This window comes from Thermobia domestica, chromosome 2 (genome assembly GCF_964235325.1).
Source record: "Thermobia domestica chromosome 2, izTheDome1.hap1.1, whole genome shotgun sequence".
Lineage (NCBI taxonomy): Eukaryota > Metazoa > Arthropoda > Insecta > Zygentoma > Lepismatidae > Thermobia > Thermobia domestica.
In genome coordinates, this window is record NC_137455.1 from 184,791,832 (window position 1) to 184,812,769 (window position 20,938).

The window sequence follows — 20,938 nt, forward strand, 5'->3', positions numbered from 1 at the left end:
ATAATCTCGACTAATGGATGGTCCTCGCCCATGGTTTGCACGATCACCGGACTTTAGTCAACTTATTTTGTGTGTACGTTTATCTGAAGATATTCATGTACGCTGAGCCTGTGCATTATCAGCACCTACGACGAAGCATGTCTGGCGCGCGTGCTAATATTCGGGCATAGCTAAAATTTCGCACGTGTACGCTAGTTGCTGATATGTTGGATGGAGGACACTTCAAATTATTGCTTCGCTGCCTGCAGATCAGTATACTCCTTTTAGTTATTTACCTCTCAATGAACCATCTGTTGCGCTGTCTTTGCAAGCCTCCTCTTAACCTTATCAGTATCATAGTGTTTCTGTATACTTAAGACGATCCACGTCCCATACTCCACCCTACCCTTGTCGTTGGATTCAGTAGTCGAATTGTTCGCATGTGCCATTGTATCTTGGTCTGCAGCTACGTTTCTCTGTATTCGGTTGGCGACCTGGTTACACGTTCCTCGTGACTTAACAGCTTTGAATTGCTCCTGTGGCGTGTGCCGGTTGAGGGATGGTAATCTTGTCTCGGTAACATGACTAATCCTTAGGGTGATTTTGCACTGACTCTGGGAATTCATCTTCTGTATGTCTGTTCAAGGTTCGTACATCGTAGCTATGTGGACCTCATCACGCGTTGTTTCTCCTCTTTTTAATATTTTTTAAGAAGTGTGTATCCGTGTTTGGTACGTATTTTTTTGTTTCAGGTTCCCCACCTTTCAGTGGGATCTCCGTTACATGGCGACTGCTTCGCTTCTTTCTGTACGTTAATTGCATTTGCAGGACTTTCCTCTGCAACGTTTTGACCCAACATATTTTCCGCGTTCGTGAAATATACATTTTATCTCGAAAACGCGCCGATAAAAGGCTTAGCTTATTGGATCGGATGCTGATGAGGGATATCTTATAGTGAGTTAATTAGTTCCTCGGTGCCTCACTGCCCTCTCGTAAAGTTTCCAAGCAAAATAATTAGCAATCACATGTCACTCGTGCGGCGCTTCAAGTTTCGCCTAATACCTCCTAGCTATGCAAACGTCAATCAAAGCGATGACACAGTTAATTTTTTTATTAGGCGAAAGTTGAATTTTTCTTAAAATTTGGTTTAGCTCGCATACGTTTGTAGTCCTGCACCTCATTAATAGTTAACATTTCCTCTTGAAACTATTTTCGCGCTCTTACTAAATGGTCCAGTATGTAGGGGAAAATTCTAACAAACCCAGCTTGCATGATAGTTTCCTTTCTTCAAGTATAATAATAATATCTTGAAAGTCCCGACCATCCCTCTTGAGCTTCATCCAATATGGCTGCCATATCCAATTTGACTGCCACCGTCTATAGAACAATGTTTTCCTCGATTTCTTACCTTAGGTTTAATTCTACGGTCTTGGAGCTTATAACAAAATATTTTGTAAATAAAATTCTCTTTATATATAAATTCATCTCTGTAGGTTAGGCAAATATACAGTTACAAATGATAGAATAGGTTAGTATTGCTTAATCTTGTACCTGTGTTTGAAGCGTATTTGATTTTCTTGTTTTTTATAAATATAATATTCATATATATATATATATATATATATATATATATATATATATATATATATATATATATATATATATACATGCCATAATTACAACTGATATATACAAAATATGGTACAGTTGAGAATAATGGAGCATTATACTTAAGTTTCTATAAACTTATCTAGCACAATAGTCTGTAGGAAAAATGCTATTTAAGTAAAATTCAGTTTTTTTTTTTTAAATAAAAGATAGAAATAATTTGTAGTACATAAAAGACACAATAAAACCCATTTCAGGCCCTGTTGAGACAAAAGATACAGTTAGGTTGAATTAGAGCCGCTGCTGCTCCAGATAATAATAATAATAATAATAATAATAATAATAATAATAATAATAATAATAATAATAATAATAATAAAGCCTTGAAATTAGTTTTAAGGAGAACATTTATACTTTAGTAATTTAGGTTTCATATAATAAACTGCTTCTTTCAGAACAGGAAAGGTACGGTACCTATTACTGAAAAAAAAACCTTCAAAAAATTCATAAAAGTAACTTATGATTCGAGGGTAGTTCAACACTAAGATAACGCCAACATATCACTTTCATCCTGTTGCTTTTTCACTCCCAAAATTTGATCTCCCTACAATTAATGCACATGTCTGAGTAAAACAATCTCGAACATGAGCAGTTGGACTAAGTATATGAAAGTATTACATTTGCAATAAATTCCTGAAATATCTTGTTCCAGCCAAGTTTACTCCTGATGGTACACCTTCAATACGTGTTGTTTGCTTGCATTTGTTCTTATAGGTAAAACTGGGGGATGAGTAACTGATGTGAAATAATTCTGTGTGTGAAATATCGACCGACAGTGCGTCACCGTCATGCGATGCATGGAAGTGTAATTGGAAATGTGGTCCGATTTTTACTAGTTCAGGATTCGTAGTAGATTTGTTGAATATACTCAACATGTTGCAATTAACGGTCTATCTCTTGAGTAGTTTCTAACAAGTTTTCTCCCCTTTCTGGAACAAAGTAGTGTTACTACCTGAAAATTCATGTAAAAACAGTATCACATCATCCACATTTCCTCCTGTATTTTCATGTATTTAAACATTTAGGTTTATTAGTGAAATCTACCTTCTTTATGAAAGTTTTTAAGAAGAAAAATATATTCGAAAGAAACAGATACAAGGTTAAGCGACACAACCCTACTCTATCATTTGTAACTTTATATCTACCTAATCTACAGAGATGCATTATATCTAGGGCTGGGAAGTAAAGTAGCATAAGTCAGAAAATATTAATTGCACAGGACAAGCGAAAAAGTATTTTCAAAACAATATTTTGTTGAATTGCGTCGATTATTTGTTGACGGGAAACTTGTTCATATCCCGCGTTCCAGTTGCCCACATCTCAAAACGTTCCTTGTGTCCCTCGTACTAATGTACGTAAGAAAAATACATATGATAACTCAATGTCGGCCAAAAAGTGACTTGACAATTTACATCCCAGCCCCAGATATATCAAATGAAAGGAAAGTTTATTTACAAAATGTATGTTCCGAAACCATGTGATTGAACGTAAGGTGAGAAATCAAGGAAAACATGATTGTTCTATATATGACGGCGGCCAAATTACATATGGCAGCCATATTGGGTGAAGCTTAAGGTGGATATCTGGGCATTTTTAGGATATGCCTATACGTGGTGGAAAGAAGCTGCTTTGAAAGTTTCATTAAGTTACTAACTTTTTCCGGATTATGACCCCTAATAAGTTTGCATTTAAAAATGAACTTTTCCTCTTGAAACTATTCTCGCGCTGTGATTGGACGTTTTCAGTCTTATACTGATTCTTGGTGCTTTGTTTAATTTTATTTTATGATTCATGCAAACTCTCATAGAATTTGTTACTTCATTTTATGTTTTCCGTAATACATTTTGTAACTTTATGTAATATTTTCATATCTCGATGTCAAACGTATAGTATCCAGTCATCTACTGTAATTGTGCTTACTGTTTTAGTGTGTACATTTTTTAAAAAAATTTATAAACTATTACAAATTTTTGTGTTATTTCTTGTCAGTGCTACCAACATAATTTCGCATTAGACAAATCTTGAATTCAGGATTCGCCTACACTTTCTCTTGACTTAACATCTGCATATTCCATTGCCTGAGGCTATTACGCGAATCTTGAATAGGCAAAAGAAGTCACCCACTCGTGCCGAGTACGTCCTTTAGCAAATATTGAGCCAGTGAACACCTATCACTTTTTAACTATCAACGAGTACGCACTAATGAAGATGATTAGGGATGGGAACTTGAATCTCCGTCTTAGCTGACAACGTAATTGAATAAATTACGAAAAACATGTTCAGCGAAATTGATTTCAGGAGAACGTCCACTACTCTACTAGAGACGGATGTTTAAAAATTTCTCCTTCAGGAGGGAGAAGCAAGAATAGCTACCTCCGCCAGTGCGAAGCAAGAAAGAGAGAATTTCATGGTAATTCTGAGTGTCTTGCAGAACGCCAGAGATTAATATCTTTGCACACGAACATTAATACTCGAATTAACGATTTCCGCGAACCCCTTATTTGCAGCAGTTTCATCGCTTCAAACAATCAGATTACACCTTTACGTACTTACAACCAAGTTCCTGCCACGTTTATTGATCACGTAAACGTAGGCAATTTTCTTTGCAGTATTACTCATAAATTCTATATTATATATATATATATATATATATATATATATATACAGTAAAACCTGCCTTCAACGGACCCTTTATTAAACGGAAAACTGTCTTAAAGGGAAATATTTCATGGTCCCATGGATTTTGGAGTAAAAGACATGTAAAAGTCCCTTCATTAAGCGGAAACTGTGTTATGCGGACAACGGAAAGCAAAATAAACCTTTAACGGAAAATTCTGAGTTTCAGACTACATTGTTTAGAAAATTTTTAAACATCCTGTGAGAGGGTAAACATATACTGTCTGCGATAAATACTTCGTTCTTTTGTTAAATCTTTATGGGCAGTGTTGACCTTCGTCAATCACCACTCATATTCAGCTCCCACAATTTTTCGCTAGTCCTACGTAGCATGTCAGCTGTCAGTCTTCTTTGTAGGCGTACTTCTGTTCCGCTTGTGTAGCAACTAGCGACAGCCAACAAAAATGAGAAGAAAACTGACAAAACAAAGTTATGGAAAAAAGGAATTGAGGTAAAGCAGAAGTTATATATCTCCATCACGTGTCGTGAAAACAAGGGGGAAAGAGTTCAGAGGACTTTCAAAATTCCAGAGAAAGCTTTTCTGTGTCCTGAAGTATACCGCAGCCAAGTAGTAGCAATGTATGCATAAAGATCCTGCTTGACTATTGGGAAAAATAAAGGAAAGTGTGCACAGCATATTTTGTGTTTATTTTAAGTTTTTTTTTTTGGGTATTAATCCGTAGAAGGAAAAAGTACTGTAATTGAACAAGTTGCGTACATCAATATATTTTCTCATTATGTCCGTTATAAGCATATATATTTTTTTAACGGAAACTTCTATCTCCATTAAGCGGAAACCTGTCTTTAACGGAAATTTTTGCGAGTCCCGCTCGATTCCGCTGAAGACAGCTTTCACTGTATATATATATATATATATATATATATATATATATATATATATATATATATATATATATATATATGTATATGTATATATAGGTGCGGAAAAAGTTCCGGAATGGTCTAATATCTCGTGAAGTATAAAGATCAGCAAAACACAAGAAAAGGAGGTGCACTAAAACGTTACAAAAATGCTAATTGTCAATCCCATGCTCTGTGGTCGTACGGTTAGAACATTGGATTGCGCAGCCACAGGTTACGAGTTTGATCCCCGTCTAAGGCAATCTTTTTTTCTTTTATTTTCCCAAACAAATTCCATACATTTTAACTTCAATTAGTATTTTTTTGAAGTTACACAGAATACAAATTTCGAAATTTGTTTTGCAAACTAGGTTTATGAAGTAGTTCTTAGTAATAGGGTTATTTACAGCAACAGTAAACCATATTTGCTAACATTTGTATTTTCTTGCAAATTAATAAATATGGACAAATACATTATTTTTATCGAAGTTAAAATGTATGAATTTATTATTTGGGTATAAAAATTCACACCAGAAAATGTTACTCTGCGTGGGATTCGAACCCATGACCTCTGATTCCGCACTCAAGTACGCTAAACATATAGCCACAAAGTACGCTAAACATATAGCCACAAAGTACGATATGGAGAGGCCACATTTTCATAACGTCTTGTGCCCCCCCCCCCTCCTCGCCTTTCTTGTGTGTCGATTCAAGTGCCATCCGTGAAGACAATGTTTTCAATTTTGGGTCAGATCATTATCACTTTTTCTGGGGAATAGAAACGTGCAATAAAAAGATGGTGATTTCCATTTAAAATTTTAAAGTTACACCCGTACCCCTGAAGGAGGTGGGGATAGGGGGTTGCGTTTGGTATCAAGGGATAGCTTTCTCAAAACTAATTAACACGTGCTATTTTTGTTTTGCTGATCTGTATATTTCACGAGATACTGAACCGTTCCGGGACTGTTTCCGCACCATATAAATATTAACTGCACAGAGCTGCAGTAGAGTTCTCACCTTTAATACGGAGATCCCTGGTCCAATCCCAAGCTGTGAGAATTATGGCGGCCAACGTTGTGTTGGTAGATTTTCTCAAGAGTTATACCGCTTCCTTCCATATTCCATTAATTATTCCGTCTCTGAAGCTTCCACGGAATAATCACAGGGCGTTAAACAACAAAACTGTGACAACTGGCAAGGCGATTATTGAAAAACTGAAAATGTACAGGAATAACGAAGAAAGCCTTTATGAAGATAAGCATACGTTGTGGCTCTATTAAAACTTCAGAATAAGACTTCAACTGTTTTATGTGGAGTATTGCACTCTACGAAGCGACGGAAACTAGTAGTTTCGAAATATGGGTGTGAGCGAGAAAATCAGCTGGATTAGGAATAGGCCTAGTAGGAAATACTGGAAGTAATTTTAAAAACTGGAGTTTCTTTTTCAACAATAAACTGTCTTAGAGAATTGACAGAGGTTATGTGAAAGGTGTAAAGACTAATAGGTCAACTGATAAGCATAAAAACTTAAATGCTACGTCAAGATGAGAAGGGTATCGGAAGACTTTAGTTGCATGGAAATTTACTTTAACCAAGGTAGCCATTGGCACAAAAGTGAATCCTTCTGTAAACTCAGAAACCAGGAGAAATAACTTAAGCACTTGATATGTTTCAAGTATGAGACTACGTTAAAAAAAAATAAATAAATAAATAAAATAAAATAAAAAATCTAGTGCAATAATTGCAAAATATACATTTGCCAGTTAATGGAGGAGGCTTAAAATTATGTATAATCCAGCAAATAAAGATTCCATATCGGTAATAATTTTGAAGGAAGGTGAAATACAGTTAGCCGTTAGACAACTATGAGATATGCGACATCCCAATTCCCTACATCCTTTCCTCAGTGCTTTCCCCTTGCGTCTTCGTTGAACATAAGATTTGAATCTTATGACCTAAACTTACATTACGTAATAAATGGTGATAATTTATTTTTATAGTTTGCTTCTTATTGGGCGACCTTCAAAAGAAACTGTTCTATTTCTCGCTAAGGCTAATAGCGTTACCATTATTTTAATAAATATTCCGGAAATAGTAGTTTTAATAGGACAGAGTAGGTTAATGATTCCTGACTTTCACCTCTTAACAAGGTCGTTAGAGAGTAATCCGTTCAATGTTTTGCTTCATACAAGCATTGGGGGACACTCTACAAGTGGTGCAGGTGTCGGTGCAAGGGCGCCGAATGTGGGGGTTCTCGTAGAAGGAAATTTGTAATATTTCAATGATAGTACATTTTCACAGAGCAGAGGTAGAGGTTCAGGAATTATGACTATTTACGATACTGAATGAGATTTTCCGTGCTATTTTCAGCTTCTTATATCACAAATGGTCAGCGTTCAGAATGGCGTTTTAAAACTGGTTGTAATCTTCCATCACTTACGAATATTATTAATTTTCACATGTCTGATCACTCGGACTTCCCCTTCCGATCTGCACTTTCCTTGGGATGTCAGCGCTATTGCATACTTCGACTAATCCCTTACCCACACTACTTTTGATCTTTGCTTCTCTGAAAAGTCCATGCTATGTTATGTTACTTTATGGACAGCTTGTGAATTGTTGTCCTAATCTGCCTCGAAATTGTGGACAACATAATGATTTTTCTTGGGATTCTCCTGTTTTCTCTCATTCTCAGTTCCTTTTCAGCACAATAATAATAATAATAATAATAATAATAATAATAATAATAATAATAATAGTCACTATACTAATCATCAGGCACGTACTGGTATGCAGAAGTGTATTTCGGGAAGAATCCGAAGTTTTTAAACGGGGGTCCAAATTCAATCTGAGGATAAGCCTACATTAAAGTTTGTAAAATTATCCTAAAATTTGATTAAATTTACAGAAAAGTTAACTTTGGGGGTCCGGACCCCCAGGACCACCCCTACGTACGTCCCTGCTAATCAACAGATTGTTGAAGGATTTGAACGAACACTAACCACATTCATTTATCTTATACTCTCCGCTTCTAACTGTCGACCGATTTTGTTGGATTTTATTCGAATTTAGCGTTTCTTTCACCAGCTAGGCTATATGAGACGTGGACACCTACAGCTTAACGGATAAACCGAACCCACAGGTTCGATTTGGTCGGAATTTCGCACCCCTTTGAGCATCGAGGCAATGAGACATGGGCCTACAATCTAAGAAGTGATCAATTACCGTAATACGACAAATTCCTCTACCAGAAATTGAACCCGAAACCCTATGCACCAAAGGCGCGCGCTAGCCACTAGACCAGCGGGAAGGGCAACTTGCGATGGAAGGGAACATTATTTCATCCAACATTTATAATAATGTTATTGCCATCTCGGGACTTCATTTCACTCATTATCCATCAGAAAGTAACCTGTGTCGCTTTGTTCATGCCCTCATTAATTTCAAGTTAGCCAAATGAATTTCGTACCCAGCCCAAAAATGTAGGAGCAGCCCGATCCAACCCTATTATAGTTCATCACCATATTATAGTTTATTTGCAAACATACCGTGAACATTTTAGGGGGGAGCCAGTAAAAAAATTTGGGGCTGGCCCTCCGTGGATACGGGCCTGCAGAACAATTCAATCTGAGGATGGGAACAGTACCACAAACTTTCAATGTACTTCTCAAGCACGAAACGAATAATGACAAAAATTACCAACAAAATCATGATTATTTAATGTAAAATACTTGGAAAAGCAGCATAATATTCAAATGAGTGGAGAAAGTAATTTAAGTTTGGGTAGGTTGCCGGAATGATACTATCTTTAAAACTACCAAAATTTTGTTCAGTAAAAACTTTTTTCTTAGGTTCGAAGAACTGTTCAAGGCCCACTACACTACAGGCTACGCCACTGTATAATTCAATAAATGAAGTTCATATAAGGGAATAAATACTCCTGGGCACCCCTGATCATATGAGACGGGAACTATATTACCGAAAATCCGAAATTTCCATCGCATTTAGCTCACTATAACTAGCGAGGACTACAACCAGAGTAGTAGCACTTACGTTAGCCACTATGCCACGAAGCAGACGAGCAGTATTTAAACCGGAATTAAAAAAAAAAAAAATTAAAAAGAGAGAGAGATAGAGAGACAACTGGTACTTCCTTTTGAAAGTCCCACCCACATTAAATAAATCATGGCTATATATAAAAGTTATTCTCAATATATAAATATTACATATAGTCAAATTGTTTGTAAACCACCCATCTTTCGATGTGAAGTTGAAAAAATTGATCTAAATAAATACTATTTGAAGCCCTGATTATGTTAACACTGATCTATAACAGAAGCACACAGTTAAAAACAAACCTCATGAAGCATATCTTACTACATGCACGCAACGTCGTATTTCTTTCTCTCTCTAGTCCTATTAAAACAATTATGCGCCACTTCCCTATAACTAAACCGCTTGAATATTGTTGCAGAATAATGTCGGCATCTCAAAGCTTCAAAGGGCCGTATTTCTATAGAGAGAAAAAAAGACAAGCGAAACCAATCTAGTTAACTTCAAATCATTCAACCTTCATTATTATATGACGAACAGAACACAAGTGAACAATAATATAGCCATGGCAATTTGTCCGTGTTTCGAGTCTTGATCATACTGCATAGCGGACAATCACCTAGGCGAAAGTATTTTCAGGATGCCCCCATTTTCCTCGTACATACTGCTTGAATTACGTAACTACTATTCGCTAATATACACAAACAAAATTCAGTATTTGAAATTTGCCGGAGTAAGAACATACATTAGTGATAACCCCCTTACTGCTTAGCGTAAAAAAAAAAAAAAAATCTACTTTCTCATTCACTATTGAAGCGCATGCTTAAAGCCCTCAGCTGACCTGTTTGAATAAACCCACAGAGCGTGTACGACTTATTTAAATGGAAAATCTATTTTAATTGCTGGATATCACAATAATTTTACAAGTAACACATGGCAATTCTTGCACTGTTGAAGTAATATCTTACACTACGCACTGCGTACATAGACCAACATATGGATTCTCACATACTACGAAGTTATATTTTTAGAATAACGTACACTGCCCCGCCCCTTAACACACGCAGAAAGTTTACTTTTGCAAACATTTTAAGAATCGACTTTACTTAATTGCAAAAGTACATACCGACTTGATCCACTGTAATGTGTGACTGTCTTGGAAAACTATAGCAGCATACAAACGATTCTTGTTTTATCATCCGACTTTTTAGCCTCAAAAAGCTGTTGCGGAATCCACTACGGAACCTATTGCACTTACTCACCAACACGTGTAAAAGCAGAAAGAAGTTGATTGTGAGACGCAGTTCAAGAAACACTCGATAGTTGTCGCTACTAATCAGGGTGTTCTGCTGCTCGTACATTGCACCGTCTGCTTCCCACATTGCTGTCATTTGTTTATGAATGTCAACATGCAGGAAAAGAAAGTGCAGTAAACACCATCAGCAAGCTTCTATGTATGTCGTGCCGTTTATTTACTGTATGTATTATAGTAGATCAATATGAAAAAAAAAAAAATTGGTTTTACTAAAAGAGTTCCGTTGTGTATTTTACTTAATTAAATTTTTACTGTTCACGTCAGGTTACACTAGCTCTAAACTGCTTTACTAATGCTAATTTTAATTTTTAATTTATTTAAATATGAACAGTTCAAATCAGGACAATTTTTTCTGGCTATTATGTTTTATACGAGCTAACGAGTTGGCTTTTCTAGAATTAAAATGTGAAGAGGCTGCACTGGAACATTATATGCTTAAGGACGTGCCTTACGGAAGAATGACATGTCATTGCAATTTATATTAGCTCCGGAAGCATGGGGAGGAATTCCCCGGAAGTATGCCTGGGAGAAATAATGGTTAAGAGTGGTGCGCAGTTACTACGAAACCTTTTTCTAAGTAATGTCCGATCTCCACTTGAAATGGCGAAACGATAAGATTAAAAAAAAAAAAAAAAAACTTTAAGCATATTAAAATTCTATGGATTCTGACTTGGGAAGTCGTTATAACTCCCTCGTGGCTAAGTCAGTGTTTTATGCAGTCTTCTCCGTTTCAGGGAAATCTAACGCTCTAGGGGGCAGCTAATATTCATTACCTACATGCTACACTTTTATCTTCTAAGAAATTTGGAGGAAATTCTAGAATTTTGTGGGAGGAATTTCCCTCTAACATGTCTGAGTAAAACACTGGCTATATGGTTAGCGGTTAGCGCACGAGGCCAAAGTTTGATTCTCCATGGAAGTTTATGTGACTCGGATCCCACGTGATTGGAAGTCTACGTCATATATAGCCTCGGTGTTGATAAACTCCTAACAAGCCAATCAACAAATTGGAAAGTAATTCACGTTAATTCGGATTTAGTGGGGCCTTATACCTTCCCTGCAAAGTTTCTCTAAATAACTTTCCAAGTTAAGAGACGTAGCTCATCTCTTTTTCAAACCCGAGAAGATTCACACCATCTCATATCGGGCACCATGCCCGCGCAGCTTATTCTTTATGGCGCCCCTCATGGGTCTCTTTTGGTGTTAGTAGTGTGTGTTGAAGATGGTTTCATGGTTGAATAAATAATCTCAAGAAATAATCTCAAATCCTTTTCAAATACATCCCCTCTCTGACCAATTGGTATTTCGCCCTCCTAATATCTGTACCATTGCCCAGGAGTTCTTTTACCCCTGATCCGTTGTCTTATTTGTTTATATACAATGTACAGTAAGATGCAAAAGAATACTCAAATTCCATAAAATAATTTTCATAAATTTCTTGACTTCTGGTAACCTATACTAAAAACTTAGCAGTGTCTTTAAAGAACACTCTAACATCAACAAGGAAAATACGCAAAGTAAACTTCTGAATCTTATTTCTTTATTCTACCTCTTAGGCCTATACTGTTATTAGGGCATATTCACTCCAGTAACGACCCTTTACAACATTACTATCTAATGTAGCGAATACTCTACAATATCGTTGTCTATATTTAGAAAAATAAATAAAAATCATTCAGTTTTTCGTTCCATGGTTCTGCCTACTGGGCTCAAGAAGACGGTGACGATGAGAAATGAATGTAATGGTGGAATGAATAAAGTGGAAGGAAACATGATAACCCCGAGAAAACCCACGCACACGGCGTTTGTCCACCACAAGGTTCACTTGACGCGAGCTAGGATCGAACCAGAGACTTTACGCATCAGAGATAAACGCTCTACCACTGAGCCGTCAAACTAACAGTTATGAAGAAAATACTTTTATTGTTTCGTGACAGATGTCTATTTAGAACCATAGCATACTGACTTGAATTCAAACTTTTAATTATTAAGAACACAATCATATCGTACTAATAGTCTGTGTTTGTGTTTAACTGAAATAGGTTTAGTTGTTCTTTTCTGTTTTCAGGTCATTCGGTCCTGACGGCAGGGTTGCCAACCGTCCCGATTCTGTCGGGACTGTACCGACTTATTTGTCCTGCGTCCCAACCGGACACTCGTCGGGACGCATATTGTCCCGATTTATCAATTTTCAAAGTTAATTAATACTTTATTGAGCCATTTTTACAAAGGAATAACTTATTCTTTCACACGGACAGTTTTTATGCATAGAATCAATTTAACAAATTTGTTTTTAATTTGAATCATATTCCGGACAAATGATCGAAACCGCTGTTCTGTCGACTTAAAACATTCTATATAGTTTTTTTTTTTTAAAAAAAAACGTTGTTTATATGTTAAATAAATTACAATTGTTTAGGTTTGAATTGGTTGTATGGTGATAGTCAGTGCCGTATTTACGATTTTGTTTCGGGGGGAACTTTGCTAACTTTATTCCTGGAAATGTGTAAATTCTGCAAGATATTACATTTACTTTAATATAGTAAATAAAATTTTGGGGGAGCTTAAACGCGGAAGCTCCCACTGATGATAGCCAAAGAATAAGACTTGGTTTTAGTAATACTTTTTATCAGTAATCCCTTAACAATGTTATGCACTCATTTGTGAAAAAAAAATCTATACAGTTTTCTCTCTAAATTTTTCTTTATAATACATAAATCGCAGTTGTTTTGGTTTGAATTTGTTGCATATATTGCTTATATTGCAATACCTGCTTATACCTAGTGATAAGAAGTGGGTAGGAAAATAAAAAAAATAATAAAAAAAACTAAGTGCTGCATTCATTCAGGGTCGTGTTATTCAGCTGATTATTTACATTGTTTTCAACGACTCGCCGTACGTGTAGTCGTCTCCGGGGGAAAGGGAGGTTCCAACCCCGATTGTCCCGATTTTGTCTTAGGAAAAGTTGGCAACCCTGCCTGACGGGTCGAACGATTCTATCGTATGACACGGTCCTATCAGATCTAACGGTTCAATACGCATCTGTTCATTCAACCTGTTTCATACGGGTAAAATTGCAAATCTATGCAAAGGGCAGTCGGTCCGAAATCGATTCTACTTTCTGAACCATTTTGAAATCTCAAATACCATTTTGCATAGCGCTGACATTTTGCAATCAATTTAACCGCGTTATCAAGGTTATTGTGCGATTAAATTCGAGATTTTAACAGATTTACATGTTTTACGATCCCTACATGCTTAAAAAGTTTTTTTTTTTCGATATATATCCGTTTTTCCTTATGTGTCACCCTAGATGCTACACGAATCACTCGGCAATCAAATTTTAAACTGAAGATTTTCATGAGATTTCTCAAGGGTTTGTGAACTTTTCTCCCTACCGTCAATAACAAAAATAGTTTACTAAAAGATAAAAATTGCGAATTTGTCAATTGCTGAAAAACGGTCATAACTTAGTTTATATCTCATTATTAAACATATCACTTTAAACAACCGTATTATACAGCATAATTCACCTTTCTTATATTTTAAGTGGGATAGTTTACTGGTGGGAATACCTTTTTCTACTCGGAATAATTGTTTTTAATTTTTTTAATGTGACTGAAACAACTTTGTTTATATTTCATAAGCAGTAGCGCAAATTCCGGGTGCATAAAGGGGACATGTCTCCTCCAATCTTGGAATCTGGGGGGACTGTACCCCTCAATAATCTGATGTAAAATGTGTTTTTTTTTTCTGGAGAGAAATGTGATAATTTGTATCCGATTGCCACAAAGGAAAGTGATATGAAATTGATCCCTCTTCAGAATAGGCCTCAAATCTGCCCATTCCCTAATGTTGAAGACTACTCTGCTCCACAGCAATGTCAACTTCATAAATACTTTGAACATCGTTAAAACAAACAAAAAATCATGGGAACGGTCTTACCCGTCCTCCCCAATGTTGAAGACAGATTTGCGCCGCTGTTCATAAGTAAATATTTCTATAATAGCATTTTAATACATAATTAATTCTCCTGGAAGAAGCCAGAAGAGTAATTTACTTCTGGAGTTAGCTTCTTTGTTTTACAATATATATGTGATCTTATGATCGTGAGAAAAGTGTAACTCGTGTCAGTTTTCAAAGGATTTTCACAGGATCATGCCCTGTACATAAAAGATACTAGCTTCTAGATGTCTCTCAAACACAAAGAGACCTAGAGGCCATTCTGTTCAACATTATTTCACACTGAGATCAAATTTTAAGGCTTACGATTTTACTAAGGTTCTTCATATGTCTCGAATTTTTGTTGCACGTGCAAATGTAAGGTAATTTATTGCAGGATGAAAACAGGGGCGTCATTTAGGGGGGCAGGGAGGGGCAATTGCCTTCCTGAGTTTGAGTTTTATATACATTTTATCAATGGAATAGTAATAAATCAGTGAAAGACGCGAAATTTGACTTATATCAAGGGATCTTGACCCCCCAAGCAAAATCTGAAATGACCTTCCTGGATGAAAATCGAAGGCCATGACTTTATCGAAACACGACTAATGATTTCGTTTATGTTTTATAATTAAATAAAACAGTAACAAACCTGCCTATATAAAAGAAGTCCTGTGTGATTGAGTGAGTGACTAATCGTCGCTGGACAGTGCATTGGTAGGGGAAGTGCGCACAGTACCGGACACCTAAGATTTTTTTCGAATCCACGAGATAAGTAAGAGGTACATCATGAATGTAATGCAACCATATTAAAGTTGGACATGTATTATAAGAGCTGACATAAAAGAAACTACAACAATGGAGAGCATATATTTTTAAAATGAAAATGAAAATCAGGTTCAAATTCACACATACACAAAAACGTTACCCAGTACCGGACACAACATAAAATACATTTGTTTCCTTTTATATACAACGAATAGAATGATATATGAACGTAAACAACGTCTGAAGGCACTTCTATGAATATTTAAGAATAAAGCAAATCTCGTTGCAGAAACAATAATAATACAAGCAAAAATTCCAAGCCAATATCCCAGTACTGAACAAGGAGTGTGAAAATGTGAATTAGTCCTATCTTAGGCCAGTTTTAGACGAAAGCATTTATCGTAGCATTTCTCGTAGCAGATGTACTGCCAAAAATCTCGTATAATATTCTATGGCATCAAAAGTATATTGTTCTTTTGCACGGTAGCATTTTGATAAGCATTTTGTCGTGAAGTAGCAAACAAATCACTGGAGAAGAGCGCAATTATGGCTCCAAAACTAAAAACATATATTTCAGTCACTATTTCTTCTAAACCTCTTTTTCGCATATGCTTATTATGATACAAAGGACTTTTAACGGTGCATTTATACTATACACATCCATAGATTTTAAAATTTACAGAAGAAATGTCTAATATTTTAATACAGTAGTGTATAAGTAGTGGAAATATGGTGTGCACTTACATCTGAGATGCGTATTTACGCGGAAATATAGAAATTAAAGTCGAACCTGAAAAGCACGTAATCTTCAATAAGCTACCATAAAACTTTGGCAAGTCTTAACCCGTTCCCACTACTACTACTACTCTTACTATTACTACGCCTACTGCTACTGTTACTATTACTAAGTACTCCTACTTCTACTCTTACTACTACTTACTCCTTCTCCTCCTCCTACTACTACTTATTTCTACTAATATTACTCTTACTACTACTACTACTACTTACTCCTACTACTACTTACTCCTACTACTACTACTTACTCCTCCTCCTACTACTCTTTACTACTACTATTACTTATACTATGGATCCGTATAGTAAAACTACACGTTGCCACCTTTTAAAGTGAACCTGCACCGGAGAATGCAAGAGCACACCTCAGAAATGATTGCTGAAGGTACAATAAATGAAACGAGAATTTTTTTAAAGTGGATCCGTATAGTGAAACTGCACGCTTTTAACTTTGTACAAACAAGGATGTTCCTAATATTTTTTAATCAACATAATAATAGTATCCCTATTCCAACTCATTTTTCTTTACTACAATTCAACTTCCCACACAAAACAAAGAGCATGGATATTTGACACAAAATCTTTCGCTTCGTTTTAACACACCACGGCGCTGCAATCGGAGCAGAAATGCTGGGGAAAATGCTACGAAATAGAGCAGGTTCTATCGACAAGAAATGCCATAGGATATGCCATGACATAGGAAATGCTGTAGCATTTGCTTCTTTACACGGTAGGATATCGATGATATAATTTTTGCTAAGAGAAATGCTACGATAAACGCTTCCGTCTAAAACTAGCCTTACTCCCAGTACTGAACAAGGAGTTTGAAAATGTGAATTAGTCCTATCTCACCTGAACATAAATAAACACTAAACAAATTTGCACCGATCACATAAGTAATAGTCAGGATTCTCTTGATTTGTGCATGCAACATGAGTCCATTTATGACACAAAATACACTGCACTCACTCTTCGTCCTCTGTTTCAGAACAAATGATGCATTCAGTGATGATGGCTTTTGATCCACTGCTGCACGCATATTTGCGGATCCCAAACGTTTCAGCATATCCTCTGATCTGATTGGTCGATACAGACGCGATATCAAAGACATGATCTACATATAGCACAAAATAAACGAAAATTGTTGTCGGCTCTGGTAGCCGAGTGGTCTAGCGTGACATGCTAGTAACAAGAATGTTTTTGGCGAGGGTTCGAATCCTGCCTACGGACAGTTTTTTTTACTACTTTTAGGAATGTTTATAACACTTCTTTCGTTAAAATAAGATTAAAAATAATATTCAAAAAGTGATTTAACGATGATTGTTTTAAAATTTTCATTAAACTTCTTTCATTAAAATAAGTTTGCCCTTGTACTATATAGATCCACAGCAAATGTAGTAGTAGTAGTAGTACGTTTGCCCTTGTACTATATAGATCCACAGCTAATGTAGTAGTAGTTGTAGTAGTAGTAGTAGTAGGAACGGGTTAGAAGCCCTGCAGGGGTTGTTTGGATTATGTTCTCGACTTCAAATTGGCAAGAATGCTGAAACGTTTGGGATCGGCAAAAATGCCTGCTGCACTTATCTGTGCCACCGGCGTCAAAATTCAGTTTTTTTTTTATTGACTTCTTTTTCTTTACACCTGTCTGTTTGCTTTCATTAGCTACCTTTTCGTTGAGTTATCTTCGTCTACTTGAAACTGCATGCTCTTCAGCTTCGTTTCTTCTATCACTTGTGCTTTGCTTCCTGTTACGTTTCTCTTCTAATGTTTTCCTGTATGGCGTAGATGTTAGAACTTCTGTTTCTTCTCCTTGTTAACCTGCTGTTTGTTTCGCTTGTGACTAAGTAGATCTCTTGAGCCACGTCTTTCACTGAAATTTTCAAGGGAGCATATTTTCGTATCCATACAGAGCAAGTCTCGTGGTAGGCTGTTTTAAACGGTTTCATTACAGCTCGGTCTAACGGCTGTAATCTATGCGTCGTGTGAGGAGGTAGACTAATGATATGAACGTTGTTCTCTTTAGAATACAAAACAACCAGAAGGTCTTTGTGTGAAGTATGTCCGTCAACAATTAGTAGGACAGGGTCTTCCTTTCTTGGCTTCACGCGAGCAACGAACATTTCAAAATATTTTCGAAAACCCACAGCTGTCATCCATCCACTTTCTTCAGCAATGAAAACACTATTCGCTGGCACATCTTTCTTCAGTTCCTCAGACATCCTTTATGCGGAAAGACAAACAACGGAGGAAGAAATTGATCACTAGTTGCATTAATCGTGAGTAGTACTGTGTTGTTTCTGTCTCTTTCTCTTGAAGTAATTTTTCCGACCTGTTTCTTTCCTTTCTGCGAGAGAACTTTAGGTGCGTTATCGTGATCCACTGACACTCCAGTCTCATCACAGTTAAATATATTAGAAGGTTTAAAGTTGCACTTTGCTAGTAACTCTTTATATTTGTCAAAAAAATAAAAAATAAATAAAAAAAATAAACGTGCATTTTACTAAACCCCACAGCTCGTCGACTGAGGATTACGCAACGACAGTTCAGGATAACGTTTCATGAAACTGGAGTAGAACTTCTGTTCAGCACATTTTTAGTCTTTATTAAACTGGTGATTAATTTTGAGGTTCTCTGCTAAATCGAAAACAAATTTCAAAAACTTCTTTTTGTTCATTGACAGCAATTGGTTGTCCAAGTCCTTTAGATGATTAACAAGCTGCGTCTCCATTTCTTCTGAAAATGTTGTATCAAAACGGCCCATTTGAGGAGTCATTTCTATTGTTTCCAATTTTCAAGTCTTTCACTCTATCACCTAAAGTGCTCTTAGGTACCAGAAAGTTACGTGCTGCTACCCTCACTCTCATTTGCCCTTCCATGACTGCTTGCGTTGCTTTCCTCATATCCTCTTCCACCCATTTCCCCTTTTTCTTGCTTTCCATCTTGGCTGGAGAAAACAAGAACGAGAAACGCTACTATTATAAAATTTCCGTAAGGACGACATTGTGTCCTTGTCCGATACTGGGAACATACATGCTATCCGGTACTGGGAAATTAACATGTTAACATATAATGTCGGATCACGTAGTAATACTTTCCGTAATTCAATATTTATTAGCATTCTTGGGTACATCACACAAGAGAAGTCATATATGTAAGAAAATGTTCACGTACTTACCCGTACACTCGACACAGTAGACAAAACTTAACATACAGCACCAACGTACACAGCAATTCAGCTACAAACGACAATATCTTGCTCCACACTGGCCTGATACAAGTCACAACTTTCTCACCTACACTTTTAACTTACATAATGGTGATGATAACCAGTACACGTCTGTCATATATCGGATATGGACTCTACTACTACTGTCCTTTACTGGGTAACGTCCGGTACTGTGCGCACTTCCCCTATGTAACATATAGTGCCACTAGGAAAGGATTTCTGAAAATTCGATGTGGAAGAGGGGAAATAGGGTTGGCAATTATAAGAAAATGTCCATATCTCGGAATTTCTAAAGATTAGTAACATGAAATTTGGTATGTGGACTTCTCATTTAAAATGATTATCTACACGTGTTTCAATATTTATATATTTGACCTAGAAGGGAAGAAAAAGGATGAGAACGAAACAGGATGGAGATTACAATTTTTGTAACAAGATACCCATATCTCCTTAAGATAATTAAACACATGTTTTAGTGTTTATTTTATGTTTGCCTTAGAAAGGAAGAAAAGAGGAGACATTCGAATTTTGTACGAGACTTTTCAACTTCAGATGAATTCCCTATGAAAGATGCAGCAGAAAGAACCAAACTATTGCCCACAGCAACATGGAGGAATTTGCTAGTATATAATTTTTCTTACAAAATTTCAGAAAGGGCATCTTACTGGTAAGGATATGTTTTATTCGGACAAAAATTTCCCCCATAGATTTATTACAATTTTGTTGGTACAGTATTTCATAACTAAGTATACATCAGTAACTCCACAGCACGGAGTATTTAAATTTAACCAATGGGAATGAAAAAGTTAAATTTCGGGTACATACCGGAACCAATATTGCTCTTTCCCTCCTGCAATTCCCAACACTTCCTCATTAGTTTAATTCGATCAAGCCAACTTTGTCCATTCTTCTCCACACACACATTTCAAGATCCTGTAATCGTCTTCCGTCGCTTGTCCGTAGTGTTCATGTTCTGCTCAGTAGAGTACAATGTTCTAGATTATATTTTTATGAGTCTTTTTCTTAACTCTTTATTCAAAGATTTACGAAACATATTTTTCTTCTTCCTAAATATTTATTTCACTGTTCCCATTCTTGTTTTACTTTATTTTCACACATCATATCTTTAGTATTAATATTAACTAGAAACTGAAAACCAGCCACTCCATCTTCTCCTATCTTTCTTGTATAATTAATGCAGAGTGCTTCAGTTCAATCAACTCGAAAACCGCAGACTTCAAGTATTTCATTAAAGCGCGTGGTAGTTAAAAGAAAATAAATTTGTAATTAGACCTATTCGAAATTAATGTTCTCATGGAAGTTCACACGTTCTACGGATCAATTAATCAATGATTGGTAAACTTTTGGAAATTTAAGTACGATGATAAATATATTGAGATTTCAATGGATACTGTGTGAATTCTCAAATTAAATGGAACCAAATATGTTTACAATCAGTCTTGTAGTTATACTAGTAGAAAAACCTTAGCAGCACTCTTGGTAGACCTAACGTTGGCTAATAGTCGGCATGATTGGAAATTGGATTGAAAAAAAATGAAAATTGCAGTGGACCAACGTAGTTTGCAGTGTATGTTGGTCAACCAACAATTTGCCATAATTAAACTAACAGTTTCGACCTCGCATTGTCAATTGCAATT

At 36.1% G+C, this 20,938-nt stretch overlaps 1 protein-coding gene across 4 annotated transcripts in view; it reads right to left on the minus strand.

The window, feature by feature from the left end:
• The window catches only part of LOC145678157 (maternal protein exuperantia-like), a 107,239-nt gene that overhangs the window by 66,480 nt on the left and 19,821 nt on the right, over window positions 1–20,938 (minus strand). The window contains exon 1 of one of the 4 annotated variants that reach the window (XM_081748243.1): window positions 10,500–10,643. The exons of 1 other annotated variant lie outside the window; for it this stretch is intronic. In XM_081748243.1, coding sequence (XP_081604369.1) covers window positions 10,500–10,628 — 129 coding nt within the window. In that variant the 5' untranslated portion in view covers window positions 10,629–10,643. Of the gene's footprint in view, window positions 1–10,363; window positions 10,644–20,938 lie in introns of those variants that run through there. 2 more of the 4 variants (XM_081748257.1, XM_081748249.1) reach the window with 2 other exon arrangements.